This window comes from Maylandia zebra, linkage group LG19 (genome assembly GCF_041146795.1).
Source record: "Maylandia zebra isolate NMK-2024a linkage group LG19, Mzebra_GT3a, whole genome shotgun sequence".
Taxonomy (NCBI): Eukaryota; Metazoa; Chordata; class Actinopteri; order Cichliformes; family Cichlidae; genus Maylandia; species Maylandia zebra.
The window spans coordinates 9,239,127-9,255,407 of NC_135185.1; the positions used below are offsets into that span (position 1 = coordinate 9,239,127).

At 43.2% G+C, this 16,281-nt stretch overlaps 2 protein-coding genes across 3 annotated transcripts in view; both read left to right on the forward strand.

The window, feature by feature from the left end:
* The first annotated feature begins 54 nt into the window (after positions 1-54).
* On the forward strand, positions 55-5,688 carry timm9 (translocase of inner mitochondrial membrane 9 homolog). Of its 2 annotated transcripts, XM_024806258.2 has the most exons (5): positions 55-397; positions 545-819; positions 1,058-1,106; positions 5,049-5,144; positions 5,227-5,688. In XM_024806258.2, the coding sequence occupies exons 3-5, from the start codon at positions 1,068-1,070 to the stop codon at positions 5,359-5,361; spliced, it is 270 nt and encodes an 89-aa protein (XP_024662026.1). In that variant the 5' UTR covers positions 55-397; positions 545-819; positions 1,058-1,067; the 3' UTR covers positions 5,362-5,688. The 2 variants fall into 2 exon arrangements, with proteins under 2 accessions (XP_024662026.1, XP_076733692.1); XM_076877577.1 differs by lacking the exons at positions 55-397; positions 545-819 and adding an exon at positions 835-975.
* A 1,371-nt stretch (positions 5,689-7,059) lies between these two features.
* The window catches only part of LOC101480561 (protein PALS1), a 30,275-nt gene continuing 21,053 nt past the window's right edge, over positions 7,060-16,281 (forward strand). The window contains exon 1 of the mRNA XM_014410124.3: positions 7,060-7,275. The gene's annotated coding sequence lies outside the window, so the exon portion shown is untranslated. The remainder of the gene's footprint in view (positions 7,276-16,281) is intronic.

A 16,281-nucleotide genomic window follows, 5' to 3' on the forward strand; every position in this document is an offset into this window, starting at 1 on the left:
GAAACAAAGTAAACACAGCAAATTAAAATTTTATTTATTAGCCGAAAACTGGACAGTACACCTCTATCATAGAAAAATCAATGAGTGCGAAAATGACTGAAAAAATGTATTCAAACGAATTCATTCATAAATACTTGAAACACTCGTCTCACTCGTTCTGGAAGCTGCAGTTGTGAAAACAGCTTCTTTGTCAGAGTGCATTTTACTGCTTGCGAGAACTCTATGTTTTTCTGAAATGTGTTTGAAACGACCCTGTAAAGTTGGACTGGTTCAGGAGAAATTATGATTGAAGATGGTTTGCCTTTATAGAAGGACTTACTGATGAAGTTTAGATTTAGTTTAATGCGATTATATTTGGAGGACGGAACACCAGTCACAGAACTTTTGTTGCTCTTCGGTAAGTTTCGGTTTCTGACCTGAACATTCGTCACATTTTTCTCTCAAATGTACATTTTTATTTGTGTTTTGAGTTTAAAATTATTAATTAATAGCTGAATGTTAAGCTTAATGTAAGCCTCATGTGGTTTTTTTCTTTTTAATTTAGATGAAAAGTCGCAAAAATATCGGAGAGGATCTGCTGCTCTGTGCGCATGCGTCCTTCAGTCCGTCACTCGGAGGTTCCCCTCAGGCAGCTCGGAGCTCAGGTGGAATAAAAACTGTCCTCCTTCTGCTGTAAAGGGAAACTGAGCGCTGCTGCTTGGGAGGCTGAAGAAGAACATCCCCAGGAGAACAGAGGGACCCTCATCACAGGGCGGGAACACGGCGCTAACCGGGCTAGCCGTTAGCAGCAGCAGTCCGTTTAAAGTGCTGTTTTATCAGGTAGGTTTGTTCATCATGTCACTAAAGCCCGGGTAACCTCTGCTATCTGAAGCGTTACTAAACCAGCCAACCTAAGCTGAACGGTACACCTGTAAAGTCACATTGAAAGAATAACACGTGAGCGCCGGAGGAGCTTTAAAAGAGGCGGACCACGAAGTGAGCTAAAATGGAGGATTTATGAATGGAGTCTGGTGTGTTAGCATTACTGCTAATTGTCGCCCTGTTTCCCCTCCCACAGAGTCCGAATCATGGCGGTCCAGGTGTCCGAGTTCGACCAGATCAAACAGGTAAGTGACCCCAAGAGTTTTCATGTCGACTCTGAAAAAAGAGGCTCAGAATTCAGAGGCACAAAGTCCGGTTACTGTGGCCTCCAGGGTCCATAGAAAGCCCGCACTGAACTATACAGCAAGGAGTCGAAGGGGCTTGGAAAGAAAAGCGTCTGGACTTCTTTAGGTTGCTGGAAGACATTTCACTAGTGATGGGTCCAGCAACACCGACGCATGTATCAAGCTAGCGATGCCTGTATCGGTGCGTGCGTCGCTTTAAGAAAAAGTCACGTGATCGATACAGCTGCTGTATCGCTCATTGCCAACGCGCCAAACCGTGTTTAAAAGGTACCGCATTTGCCAACGGAATGAGTCGCCACCAAAAAACACAAAATTACTCTCGCAAAGACTAAAAAACAAAACACATCAAAATGGAGCCCGAATGAAAAAGAAATGTTTCTGCTGTGTGGGATCATTTTGATCTTTTAACTGCAAATAAGTTTGTCTGTCTTTGTTTCAGTGTAATCTATCAGAACAGGAAAAACAGCAATGTGACTTGAAGTTTAAATTATTTATTTCATTTGATGCAGGATAAATGTTGCATCTGTTCTGCGGAGCTTTCTTACACAAACAAAAGCACATCCTCAGTGTTTAGGCATTACAGAGCCAAACATGAAAATGAGGAGACAAACACACCGAGAATGAACACTGGTAGGCCTATATAGACACTAAACATCTTTATCATCATTTTTTTTAAATTAATGTGTTTTATTATTTTCAAATCAAGCATCTAGGAAGACTGCTCTGGACCAGGCAGTCCTGAATTTTATTATAAAGGACTGCCAACCCCTTAGTATTGTGGAGAGAGAGTGTAACGTACTGAGGGAATAGGAAGACATCTTATCAGAACCTTTTCCACCTGGCTTTACAGTTTTTGTTTACCCCAGCTGTATCTGTTCCTGTGAGTTTTCCAAAGCTGGGGAAATGGTGTGTTTTAAAAAAAACAAAAACAAAAAAACGCAATAGACTGAATGCTAAAACATTGGATAAACCTATTTTTCTGAATAGAAATTTATAATAAACTCTGAGTCAAATACATTTAAATGGGTAATGTTACATTCACAATACTTTCATTTTAATTTTCACATAATGTCATTCATAATATATTTTAAAGATTTCTACAATATTTGTAATATAGAAGATATAAAATGATTCCATGGAAAGTACAATACCTTACAGTGTACAAGTATGACTAGGTCATTGAATCAGTGTCTGTTGTGAGTCTCAAGTAAGTTGCCTGTAATGATATTTAAGGTCCAGCAGGTGTCAGTATGGAGCAAAACTGTGCCGACGCAGTGTCGATACAGTTTGGGGAATGTGCTGAAACGCTTCACGAGGCCTCATCTACCCATCACTACATTTCACCTCTCGTCTGAGAAGCTTCTTCAGTTCTGGGTTAGCTTCTCGAATGAGTACTCCTTAGACTACGATGACCTGGATGACTGAGAACCTTCACAGATATACAGCAAGGAGGCCTGTGAGGGACAAAAAAGGAGAGAGCGACAGACCCGTAGGTAAAAATAAATAGATAAAAACAGAATCAATCAAAACAAACTCAAATACCGTCAATGCCAGAACACTGTGCCAGCTTATTGGGACCAATACATGAGGGGACAAGAAAGTAATTAGTTTTAATTTAGAAATGAAAAATTCCTTTAAAGAGTAGCTAAAAGCAATGCACATAAATAATAAATAAATGAAACCGTATAATTGAGAGATAGGATCATGAAATGTTTTTAAAGTAAAAAATTAAGCACGTAAATTAGAACGTATGATAAAAGTAACTTCAAAGATAAAGTATTTAAGATAAGATAAAACCTTATTAATCCCTCAGCACAGCACCGACAGAAGTTACAGAGCGTGAGCAGAATAATATATATATGCAATAGACCTCAATACTTGAAATGTGCAATTCACTTGTATTTTTTATTTGTATTCCTATTTATCCCCTTCGTATAAATAGTGTTGGGATTCAGAGATTCTTTTATTGCTACCATATAATCTGCCTTATGAAGAATGTATTAATAACATGTTTTACAGTATCATTTATCGGTAATATTTCCTGCAGGGTTTATAAAATTGCATTGAATATGTCTGTCATCACATTGACCTTTCTATTTTTACAGGTTGAGTTCATTTTATACACAATGCATAAATGTGCTTGGTTAAGAGTTGATGTTCCATTCTAGAAGGTTTTAAGCTTCACTGGTGAGAGTGTCCAGATGATACATGCTGAGGGGAGATGAGAACATAGCAGGTTAATTGCATGCATGCTTACAATACACATATTAATCTAGTAGCAGGTTTGAGTGAAGGCCTAAGCGTCTTCTACTTCAGTTTGAGACTGGCTGCAAAAGTACTCTACTTAGGGATTAATGACGAGGGTCCATTATTAGCTCTCAGAAACGCTAAGACCTGAAGTTATTACCTTAAAAGGCAAGTAATGTAGAAAAGAGAAGTTATGTCAGTTTATAGTTATTAAAAGTATATGTGATGAACCCTTGTTTGTACGAGTTGAACTTTTGTCTGTCTGTCACCAGGTATTTTTGAACTGTATTGACGTAGGTGTGATATTTTATCCTATAAAACCAAAACCCATTGTATTTTTGTCAGAGCAACACATTCTGTATGCTGATGGTTGGTTGTTCTCCTGTGATAATAAAACTCATCGTTTGATTGCACTTTTCCGGAGTCTCCGTCGTTTGTTGTCTGGTCTAAAGTTGATCGATCTCGCAACAATAGGAATACAAATAAAAAATACAAGTGAATTGCACATTTCAAGTATTGAGGTCTATTGCACCGCTGACTATTAACAAAAAGTATTGCACAGTGAAGTGAAGAGGCACTACAGCTTAGTTGTTCCCCCCTCCTTTGTCCTCCAGAGAGGAGTTAAACAGTTTGATGGCGTGTGGGACAAAGGAGTTTTTAAGTCTGTTGGTGCTTGTCTTTGGGAGAAGCAACCTGTCACTGAACAGACTCTTCTGGTTGTTTATGGCCGTGTGCAGAGGATGCCCAGCATTGTCCATAATGTCCAGCAGTTTTTTGTTTTGTTTTTTAGTGTCCTTTTCTTTGCCACTGTCACCAGAGTGTCCAGCTTCATGCCGACCACAGAGCCAGCCTTCCTGATCAAGGAATTTGTTCATTTCGCTTCTGTCAGTGCGCCCCAGTGCAGCTGTGGCTACAATGTAGCTTGTTATCACCAGTGTGTGAATGGATGGATGACTGAATGTAGTGTAAAGTGCTATACAAATACAGGCCATTTACCATTTATAAATGAAAATAAATTAAATAAAAATAAATCAAATGAAACTAGAAAATATTATATGGCATTATGAAAAATTATAGTTAAGAAATGAATATCTGAAATGAAAAGCAAGTTTGTAAAAAGGGAGGTAAATGAATGGAAAAAGGTGAAACTTCAGGAAATGAAAACAGAAGAAAATAAAAAAACAAAATGGTTAAAAGTTTTTGAAAAAGAATATTGAAGGGCTTATTTATGACAAATACACTATTCTTTGTAATACTGTTTTATGAACGGAAGCTTCTGTGCTGCACTTCGCTGAACATTTACTTTTTCAGAGCAGTAGACTTTTTTTTTTTTTTTTTTTATTCCTTCACAAATGTGCTTTAGTGAACAAAAGGAGCAGCTCTCCAGCACACATGTAAATCTAATGCCAGAAATTGCACTAACGGTTCTACTTATGAGCTCCACCTGTAGTTGAATCATATTTTTTTTTATTTTTAAAACTGAGCGTGCCTGAAGCAGCGAGAGGACGGAGGTTAAAACCTGTTTGAGGAAATTTCTTCCCAGACCTGAACCTCGGATCCTTCTCCTCTCAGATTGTTTTGCTGAGTTGCTGCTCTGCAGCCGTTTTCTGAGCCGTGTCTGTTTCCTGTGTTCAGTTTAAGGAGTTTCTGGGGACGTACAACAAGGTGACGGAGAACTGCTTCATGGACTGCGTCCGAGACTTCACCACAAGAGACGTGAAGCCCGAGGAGGTAAAAAAAAGATGATTGGATGACAGAAACATGTAGGTGAAGGAACATCTGGATAAAATCCTCACAGCCGTTTGTGTTTCAGTCGAGCTGCTCCGAGTCGTGCCTGCAGAAGTACCTGAAGATGACTCAGAGGATCTCCATGCGTTTCCAGGAGTATCACATCCAGCAGAACGAGGCTCTGGCGGCTAAAGCTGGCCTGCTGGGACAGCCGCGCTGACCCTGAACCTGGGCCAGGCCGGGCCGTGCTGGTCCAGCAGATCCTCCGGCGCTGTAAAAACAGACTCTGAAGCTGCGCGTGAGGACGTTTTGTTGTAGTTTCTGACCTGAAGCTCCGCCCCCTCAGATTCTATCTGCAGGGTTAGTCGGCTGTTCTGTGCATCATGGGAAATGTAGTTTCAGATTCTTTATTAACATGCAGAATATTCATTTAATGTGCACATTTGTCATTTTATTGAACACAACGACCGACCGATGTGGTGGTGATGATGATGATGATGAGCTGACTTCATTTTTCATGTCTGGAAATAAAAATAATCCGACATCAGGAATGTGTGGATGTTTTCATCCCTGTTAGGAAGTGCTTTACTGCATCCGGCCTCAGTCTGGCTCTGCTGCAGATCACACAGTCCTGAGAAACGTTCAGACCAGCTGCAGCGTTTCACATGATTCAACTGCTCCGGCTGGAGAGCTCGTTATGTCCTGAAAGTTACTGATTAACCTGCTTTTAGTACTGAAGTGTTTCTGCAGCAGACCCTCGCTGATGGCCTTACTCTAAAGTCAAAGGTTAGTTTTATTGCAAGTTGCATTGCAACTTATACCAAATGTACACTGTATAAAACAATCACTAAATCAACATTGAATACAGACTACAAATTACGAGTAAAGACTGTGGCTGCATAATAAAAGCCGGGGTGTGCGGCTCTAACAGACCTGAGAGCAGTTGTTTTTTGTTTATAGTGACTTAGAGTTCGGGCAGCTCTAATGTGAAAAGCTAAGTTTAGCAGCCACCCCTGAGAAGGCTCCATCGCCTCTGCTTTCAAACCTGGATCTCTGAATCTCCAGGAGCAGCAGTGCCTCAGTGCTGTGGTAGAACTGAAGGGTTTCAAACGGTTTGTCGGGTAAGGCGGTGCCAAACCATCGACGCTCTGAGAAACAAATAATAGATTGTTAAACTGGATCTGAAATGCACTGGGAAGGCTAGAACAACAAAATGATCAAACCCATGGAGACCATTCAAGTGTAGAACACATGACTGTCTCAGTTACAATCCAATAATCTATTTGGGTACATTTGATGTACAATAGGACTTTTATTTTGGAAGTCTGTGGTATTTGTCATTATTTCTCTGAGTGAGCACGACCACCATTCTCTGAGCCAGACTGGGTGCCAAAAAGTGATTTACTGAATCTGCAGCTTTTATCCCACCTGTCCGCACATTCTCATCGAATTACATTCCTCACAGTGAGTCACTGATGATGCACGAAGATAATCACAGCAGGCAGAAGTTAAACACAGCACAGCTGACTGAACAGATCACATTTATGAGTGATGTCATGAAACTGACATCACTCAGAGTAAACAACGAGCGAGGTAGAGGATAACTTTATTTTCCCCGTGTGGTTGTTTGAAGCAGACAGCAGTCCAACGAGCTGCATACATCCAAGACAGGGTACGGAAGACTATGACTTGTACTCACCTGAAGACTTTAAATAACTCTTTATTTATTTATGATCAGAACCCCCCATGTTGGTGTTCTTGGCCCCCTGTTAAAAATCCTGGGGAAGCCCCTGCTTTACTTTTAACGCTAACCTCGCTGTGCTGCATTCCATGTAGCGGCGTGTCTCATTGGCTGACACCAAATTCCTTTCATAGGCGCGTCCAATCAGCGTCACCGTGTTATCTAGCTGGTGGCTCGCTGGCCCCGCCCCCTCTCTGGAGCTGGGAATGACAGTGAGGAAGAGGAGGGGAGGTCTCCGGTGGTGTCCGAGCAGCAACTTTGCCAGAGAAACGGAGAATCACCGACAGAAAGTCCGCGAAGCGAGTGGCGGATAGGGCTCAGAGCGGTGCTGTGACCCGGCAATTTCCCGGGGGATTGAGTTGTGAGACAGAGGCCGAGGTCGCGCTGAAGCAGGTGAGGCTTCCAGCGCTTTCTGTTCGCTCTCAAGTGGCTTTGTTATCAACAGGTGCCGCTAGCAGCTAGCAGCTAACGCTAGGCTCGAATAAAGTGCGTTTCTCCGAGCAGGGCGGCTCGCTGACGGGCCAAACCGACCCAGGTGTCCGAGTTTAGGCCGTGAACGGAGCCGGTCCGCCCCGGAGCCCTGTCGCTCGGGTGAGAGAAGCAGGAAAACGCAGAGAGGCTCGAGAGTGAGCTAAGGTTAGCCAGCTGTCAGTGAGACAAACTCCAGGCTGGGGGAGAGGTACCTGCATACACCGCTCAGCTTATCTTTATTTCAGTTATTCCACCTCAGCAGCGACTAAAAGCGCCATTTTTACTAAAACGCCGCCGCGTAGTCCTGCTGAAGTTAACCTGAGTGCTGGACAACCTGTCAAACTACAGGAAGCTGTATTTACAGTGAGCTTCTTATTTCCTTGTACAGAGAAATAAAGCGTTCATTTCCTGTTCCCTGCCGCTCCCCGTGACTGCCGTGGAAGGAAATGTGTTTTTGAATGGAGCGTTATCAGGTCCGAGATTACCGAGGACTCAGTGGCAGTGGGCGGCTCGGATTCAAACCTTCAGTCGGTGTGAGGGACAAGCCCAGCCCGGCCTCCTCACGCAGTCCTCTCAGCGTTTGGGGTTTCTTTATTTTTTCTCTCTTGTTTGTTTGTTTTTACCCCGCATATATGTTCCCAGTCATGTTTTGTGCGCTTTTTTTTGGGCTTTATTCTTCAATTATTTGTTGTTTTTTTTTAAAACAAACAAACATGTGTGACGGGCATTCAGTAAATAGTTACTTTTTTCCTAATCTGTTTTTGAATTTCTTTGCTTTTATTTTTTGCCCCACAATTTTATTAATTCTTTTTTGGTAAATTGATTTTTTTTAAGTTTACATTTTCCTCATAAATATTTGTACATTTTAGTCATTTTTGGAGGGAATTTTTTGGGATCTTTTTGTGTTTTATTTTACATTTTTTAAAGTAACGTTTTTTGTCAATATTTGAATTTTTTCCATTTTTTATTATTTTGATATTTGAGTTTAGAAAAAGTCATACCTTTATGAAAAAACGAATTAATTCATGGTATGTGTTTCTTGTAAATTTGTAGTTCTCTGCTCTTGTTTTGGGGGATTTCTGTCCTAAATATTTGAGTTTCTTGTGAATGTGGGCGGTGTTAAGATGTGACCCCGCCCTCCCAGCAGCCTGTCGCCCTTCACTGTGAGTCGCTGCATTATTATTAGACTATTTTCAGCGTGACCTTGTGCTGGTTTGTCTCACTGCTGTGGACAGAGTCGTGGTTCTGCAGTTTCAGCAGATAAAATTTGGAGAAGTTTACCTGTTTAATGTTTACCTGCGTTTGCCTTCCAATCAGACATGTCTGTGGGCGGGGCATTGCTCCAGAGAGAGTGGTGGCTCCATCAAAGCAGAGTCGCAATATTTTAAATTTTACTTGTTCATTTATTATTTTTTAATAGCCTTTATTGGATGGAGACAGACAGGAGGCACAGTGGGGGGGGGTCGGACTCATACCCGGCTTCCTGGCCATGGATCACACGGTCGCCAGCTCACCCTCTGAGTAAACTGGTGCCCAGAATTCATTTATCTGATTGAATTTCTGTGAATAAAGTTACGATGCAGTTGCTGTGAATGTTGAGTCTTACAAAGAGCGTAGTTTGGATGCGAGCGCAGGTCCCACTAAAGGGCGTCACGCCCTCACGCCACCATCACAGGGTCTGTCTGGGAGATCTCAGTCAGACGAGGAGCCGCTGGAGGTCCCCCGTGCTCCTCCTGTGCCTCCTCACACTGTGGAGCGGATGCTGGTCTGGTCCCGGCGTCTACTCCTCCTGATGCTGCTGGCAGACGCAGCAGGTGTGGAGGAGCTGCATTACCTGTGCAGCATGAACGGGTTGCAGCAGGCACGAGGACACAGAACACTCCCCTTCCTTGTTGCTGCCGCTCTGATCACACCTGTGCAGGTGAGACAGAATTTGTCACCTTTCAGTGTGAGCTGTTCACAGGGCAGCCGGCTCTCGGGTGCTAGATGTTTCATCTGATGACATCAGGACTGCCTTGGAGTCCCACGGCGTGGTGAAGTGACCGCGGTCGGTGGCTGGTTGGATGTGACTCATTGCTGCATCTGCAGTTTCCTGCACATGGTCACGGTTCAGCTGCACATGCGTGTCTGGCGTGTTTGTGGAAAGTTTTCTCACCTGTAAGAGTTTCACATCAGGGCTCCAGACTCTGAGTGCTCTCCACCTTTAAGATGCAGCTCCCCTTGCTGTGTGTTCGGCTCTCAGACCTCAGACCCAAATGAAGAGATAAGATGAGTGAGGCTCTGCAGGAGAAGTGAGTTTTCTCTGAGAACTACTAGTGTTTATCTTTTTGGAGAAGGAACCATTGGACTTGTTTTGTATTTTTCTGATTTATTTTGAAGTCAAAGCTTTCCCTGAAGCTCGTCTTTGTTGTCCTTAATAAGGCTGGTGTTATCTGTGAGGGTGCTGTGGAAGTCAGGTTGGGTGCCTGTGTTTGGTTTCCTCGTCAGCGGATGTAGGTTTGCTTCTGCAGCACAGAAAGAAAGCTGCAGGTGTTGTGCGAGCTGGATGTGGAGGGTCATTGGCTGAATTTCAGAGAGCGGTGGGAGCCTCACTTTATCATCCACGCAGAGCCCTGGTGAAGCAGTGAGGTGAGGACGGGGCTGAGGGCGTCCGGCCAAAGAGAGACAGACGTCCTCTGTTCTCAGGAATGCTCGCTCGCTCGCTTCTTCTCCGGCCTGATTGGGGGGCTCGTGCCGGGGCAGATTGGTCACTGCTGTCTGATTTGGTCCATTTGCGTCCTCAGGCAGTGGGACGTTGCTGAAGTCCAGGTGTGTATGAGGACTGAGTTTAGTCCTTTCCATGCTTATGTTTTTTTTTTTAAATATTTTACAAAATTTCCTTATTTAATCTGCCAGAGAACAGCACCTTCTACTTTTACTTCACCGGACAGTCTGATTGCTTTTATTTTGAAAGATCCAGCCCTTCCTGTCTCATGCTTCCTTTCTCACAAACACGGCCTTGCTGACCAGTCTGTCCTGCTCAGGTGAGCTGGTTAGTTAGTGGTTTAGGAACCAGTTCTCCACCTGTTGCAGGTTCTGGTTCTGGTGCAGGACCTCCAGACTAGAACCAGGACTACATCACCAGCTGCAGTCCAGTGCAGAGGTGGAGGACTTCGTCCGCAGGATGAGAGCCTTAGTAGGGAAGCAGCAAAGAGACGTGACAGGAAGGGCTGGGAACTTTCAGAATAAGAGCCAGGACGTTGCTCTCCAGTCAACCGATCAGATTTTGTGAGAGAACGTGAAAGGCTGTTAGAGGCTGTGGTGTTTCTGGAGGGTGGGGGAGGAATCGGTGTCACGTTCAACATGTTTAAATCCACTTGCGTGTCCATGACTCAGATGAGACTATCTTTCAGTTTGACGGGCTTTTGTTGCTCACATAAAATAATTGAAGCTGTTTTTGTTCCGTTTCAGTGTGTCCACCCTCCACTCCCTCCTCTCTGTTTTCCTGTCTGGTACAGGCTGGTACAGCTCTGTGTGTGTGTGTGTGTGTGTGTGTGTGTGTGTGTGTGTGTGTGTGTGTGTGTGTGTGTGTGAGAGTGAGACAAAACTCATTCACACTCATAAAGTTCTGAGAACAGCGGGTGGAGGAAGGTGGATGGGAGGGGCTATTATCAGGATTGTTATTGATTGTTTATCTTGATCAAGTCACATGATCAGTAACATAAAACAAACTTGGATTAATCCTGTCGCTGCAGTCTGTCAGATTAAACGTTGGACTGGTTGCTTCTGGGAACAATCTCGTGTTGGTTGTGTGAGCTCGTCTTTGTCATAGTTGTGTAATTGTCTCGGTGGGACAAATGTCTCTTCAATCTCTGAGGAAGACAAACTGCTAACACACCGATGACTTGACCTCTGTGTTTTTACAACCACTGGAGGCCAAATTTGAATGATGACAGTGAAACGTGCCCAGAGGGCGGCGTGCGACAGGACGGGTGGCGTGTTGAGTTAGAACATGCCCTTTCTGATGGTTTGAGGGCAGCAATCCAGCAGGAAATGGCTTCAAGTCCTGATCAGCTTCAGGCTTTTCCAGCCAAACTGGGTTTCAAACCAAGCTCCACCCCTTTCCCCGCAAACCAAAACACTCAGCAGGAGGGCTCGTCCACTCTTCCTCACCCCCTCAGCTGATTCTCTTCAAGCACTGACTTTTTCTTTCTGCTGTAGGTCAAACACCTGCAGTCGTACCGGTCTTTAATGAAGCCATCAGTTTTACGCTCCCGGAGTCACGTTTGCTACAGGAAACCTCACAAAGTGCGTTCTGAGTAACGGTCAAAGGCTGGTGTCAGCCTGTGGGAGAGGTGCGTGCTCACCGTGAGTGGGAGCACATGCATCCACAGACCAGGATCATCTTCATCTGCTGAATTTTGTAAATCTGTCAGGTGTCTCTGAGGTGGTTAGGCGGAAACTGTTTCTCTTTTTATTCAGTCAAACCTGTGATTTCACTGAATTAAGACAACGTGAGCGCTCAGTGCAGCTCCTCGGACGTGTAGGTTTCTGAAGACTCAGGTCGGGACGCTGTGCAGTCAGAGATGGAGCCGGGCGCTTGATGGAGCGGCTCGGGGCTGCAGTGCATGTGTGAAACCCGATGAATGAGTTGGTCCGTGTGATTCATGAGTGCACAGAGCTGTTTGTGGTCCAGGAAGCTGAATCCAGCGAACTGTCTGCAAACCCTAAGCTTTGAGTATCAACTGATACTCGAGTACTTGTCTGACTGCAGCGGTCGTTAGTACTCAGGTGTGTTTACCTGGACACACAGTTGAGGACAGATTTCACATATTTAATTCTGTAAGCAGAGCCTTGCTGGTTATTGTGTTTGCACTCCTGTCACTGTAAACGTAGATGACCTCTGCGAATATTAAAGATGATGGGGGGGCTGAGAGCGGGGGTCAGGCTTTGGTTGCATATCTCAAGATTATTTTGTGTGTATGTAATAGAGATGGACCGATCCGATATTACGTATCGGTATCGGTCCGATACTGACCTAAATGACTGGATCGGATATCGGAGAAAAATAAAAAATGTAATCCGATCCATTAAATATCACGAAAGCACCTCACAAAACTTGCAACACGCCGTAACTCACCTCAGAACGTTAGCACGTCGGAGCAGTATGCATCACGTGATAGAGCGGCTGTGGCATGCGGGACCTGTGGTCTGGATAGCATGTGGAGCTTCGCTAGCAACCTGGCATTTCATCTCCGACAAAGTTATCCCGAGAGAAGTAAAGCAAGTGTGTAAGTCCATCTCTGAATGTTTGTAAAGCATTCCTGCGTTAAGCTTAACGAGCGACTGCCTCTCGCTCTCCGGCTGCTACTTCAATCGTGAAACTGCTTAAATGATCAGCTGATCGGCTTTTCTGTCGCGAGTCCGTCTTTGTTTTTGGCCCACTTTGCACCAGAAAGAGGAAACCAGCGGCTGAACAACAGCAGCACGTTTAAGCTTGATAAGCTGTTGTAAGAATTTATTTAATATTACTTTCTACTCCAGGATCTTTTTCTACGTAGCTGACGCTGGTAACTGTGCAGGGGCGGATCTAGCAAAGTTTAGCCAGGGGGGCCGATAGGGCATTAACTGGGAAAAGGGGGCACAAAGACATACTTTTCTTTCTTATTCTCATTTAAAATGTCTAGCTTTTAATAAATAATTATCTGACACACAAAGTTTTAATTTGATGTAAAATGAATAGAAGTCAATTACTGTATATAGTGACTATTAAGTCTAATATATATACCCTAGTAAGCTATAGTACTTTTTCCTTTGGGAAGGTACCATCTGTGCAGTCTGCAATTTTGTTGAAGAAAGATGTTGAATCTATTTAATATTTCTTGAAAAATAATTGATTTCTGTGCATTTTTTTTCACACTGCATCAAATTAAGGTTGATTACGTCGATTAAGCATCATGAGGTGGCGCGTGAGGGGTGGTTCCCTATTTTTTATTTATTTATTTTTGTTGTTGCTGGGAGTTGGAACCCTATTAGTTAGGTTGCTTAATATTTACGCTAAGTACTCTTTAAAATACCAGAATAGGGAGCATGGTGTAGGTCTAAGTTTATTAGATTGATCAGTATTGCTGAACTATGAAATATTTTTTTTGTATACAGGTATAACAGAATAGCTTTAGTGTAGTTGTTGTTTTAAACTTGAGTATGAACTTGCAGACTTGCAAAATGCAGCAAGATATTTAAAAAAACAGTTTTGTTGATTAAAAAACACTATATCGGATTCATATCGGTATCGGCAGATATCCAAATTTATGATATCGGTATCGGTATCGGACATAAAAAAGTGGTATCGTGCCATCTCTAGTATGTAACAGTGTGTGCCTGTAAACGAGCACGTGCCCTCATCAGGTTGGTGTGTTTGTGCACAGCTCAGAGACGAGAGCTGAAAGTGTGGATCAATGTTTGAATCCCGGCTCTGTGTTTTTGGGACACGCTCCCTTCCCCCATCACAGGAATGCTGTTCCCAGGCTGCCTGGCATTCTTCACTGTGCATCATGGGCCGTGTGTGTCACAGTTAACATACAAACACGTTATTGTGTTACTGAGATAAGGCCTCCATCCGTCTGTTTATTTTTACCATCTCTCTCTCTCTCTTTTTTGTTTTCCATTCGTCGTTACCTCACTTGCTCTCTGCCTCCCGTTTCCTGACCTGAGCGCCGGCCCTCGTCCCTCCCACCTACCCGGACCACCCGGCTGCAGACAAAGCCATTGTTGTTATGGTTACGTGTATGGAGTGGGCGGCGGTCTTGGTATTGTTGCCTTTGAACTAATGACCGAGCTTCATCTGGCGCTGCTGTTAACCCGCTGCACCTGTCACTAAACCAGCTGTTTGTGTCCCGCACATCTGGCTGAATGTGCGGCAGCGAGAAGGTTCCCATTGTGACATTAAAATGCTGTGATGGTGAAACAGGTGTGTCATGTGAGTGTCCTTACTTCCTTTTTAAAGTGATCCTGCTGTGCTTCCTTAGCTCCACCCTGATGAAAAGCTGCTGAGTGTTACCTGGTTGGCGTCACGCCTTCATAAATGTATTCGGTTTCCTGTGAGTTAGGGCTGCCACAAACGATTATTTTGATAGTCGACTAATCAGATCATCATCCATTGGACGTAAAACGTACAGCTTATTGCACCAGCAGCATCTGCTCTTATAGAACTATCATTAGCTTACAGCTTTAAGTGTTTAAGGTGCTAACTAAAAATAAAGACAAGATGGTAGTTTATTAAATTTTAATGAAATTTGCACTAGAGCAGGGCGATATGGCCAAAAATATTTATCACGATATATATTTGAAAATTTGCGATAACGATATAACTGACGATATAATTGATGCGAGACAAAATACAACTCCACAACATTACTAGCGCAAAAAGACAACCTTCCATTTATTTTCACTTAAACAAGAAGCTGGTTTTTATGTACATTAAAGCTTTATAAAAATGTAACAGTGCAAATGCAAATTCCTTGCTGAAAGTTTAACCCAAAGGCATTTCCAGTAGAAATGGGCTGACATATCCTGAGCATAACCGTGTATAATATCCACTGAAGTTAAAAAGAGGTGCTTTGCAACATTAAACTGCAGTGTGCAGTACGCATTTTTCGGACCATAAGGTGCACGGGATTATAAGGCACATTAAGCGAAACAAAGCAGTCAGATAAATCAAACTTTATTACACTCATTCTTCTTGCTTCCTCCACTTCTGTACCATTGTTTCATTAATGTTGAATTCTCTGGCAGCTGCTCTATTCCCATGTTGTTGCAGTATATTAATGACTAACCTCGTATTGTGGATGGATTATCTCAGTTGTTCTCCTGACTGAAGTTTGGTCCGTTTACAGCATCCTGCCATGCGATTGCATTTGTCTCTAACCATGAGGAACCTTCAAGTTAACTTTTATAAGTGGGAAAAGTGTTAGTGTTCGTCCTCCAGCTTCACTGTTTATGTTATGCTAACATTGCTGTGTCGCTAGCGATCACATAGCACATCATTGTATACCAGCTAGCCCAACTTCAGTAACCCTACAAACGTCACTGCTGTTTAGTTTCCTGTCTTCATTTATGTTGGAAGTGATAGCAGAGCTGTACGTTTGATTTTTTTCAGAAATCTCTCAGTCAGAACATGCTATATCATGCTTAGGTAACTAGCGAAACTAGCGAGCTAACTTCCGCTAGCTTCCTGCTAACTTCTAACTCCGTTAAATGTAATACATTTTGTTTTCATGGATGCCTGGAAGTTAAACTTTATAGTTACACCTGGTAAAGCAGCAATGCTGATCGTTTTATTAAAGATGAAAGAATTTAGAGAGTTTTTAACTCTCAGTGATGCTGCAGTGTTGTTTGACCTGAAGCATACGGAGTTTAGGACCCAGATTACTCCCATCTTAGTCCGACAAATACGACAATAACGACGGCCGCTTGCATGTTCAGCAAAAAATGTGCTTTGTTGTGTATCTGACGGACAAACACCAAACCAGTTCCACATCACGGAAGTTGCACCATTTTTACAAACCAATTCTGGTTCATCTGTTTCACTCAAAAATCGGCCATGTGCGTATGAAAACAAAGGCACTGCGCATGCGCGTTTTACTCCCAGTCTATCGCGATATTTCATTTTCCTATCGTTGCCTAACATTATACCGGTATAGAGATTGACAGACCACGTGACTTTCGCGCATTGCATGCCATGAACTCGTGACAAAACAATCCAAGTACCGCATCAAACGCAAGCATTTGCAGCTAGTGATGGGATTTCCGGCTCTTTTTAGAGATCCGGCTCTTTCGGTTCGGCTCACTAAAAAGAGCCGGCTCTTTCGGCTCCGAACCGGCTCTTCGGGTTGTTTTGTTGCTTTAATTAATTTATTATTAACAATAATATAAAATTATGCACAAAAG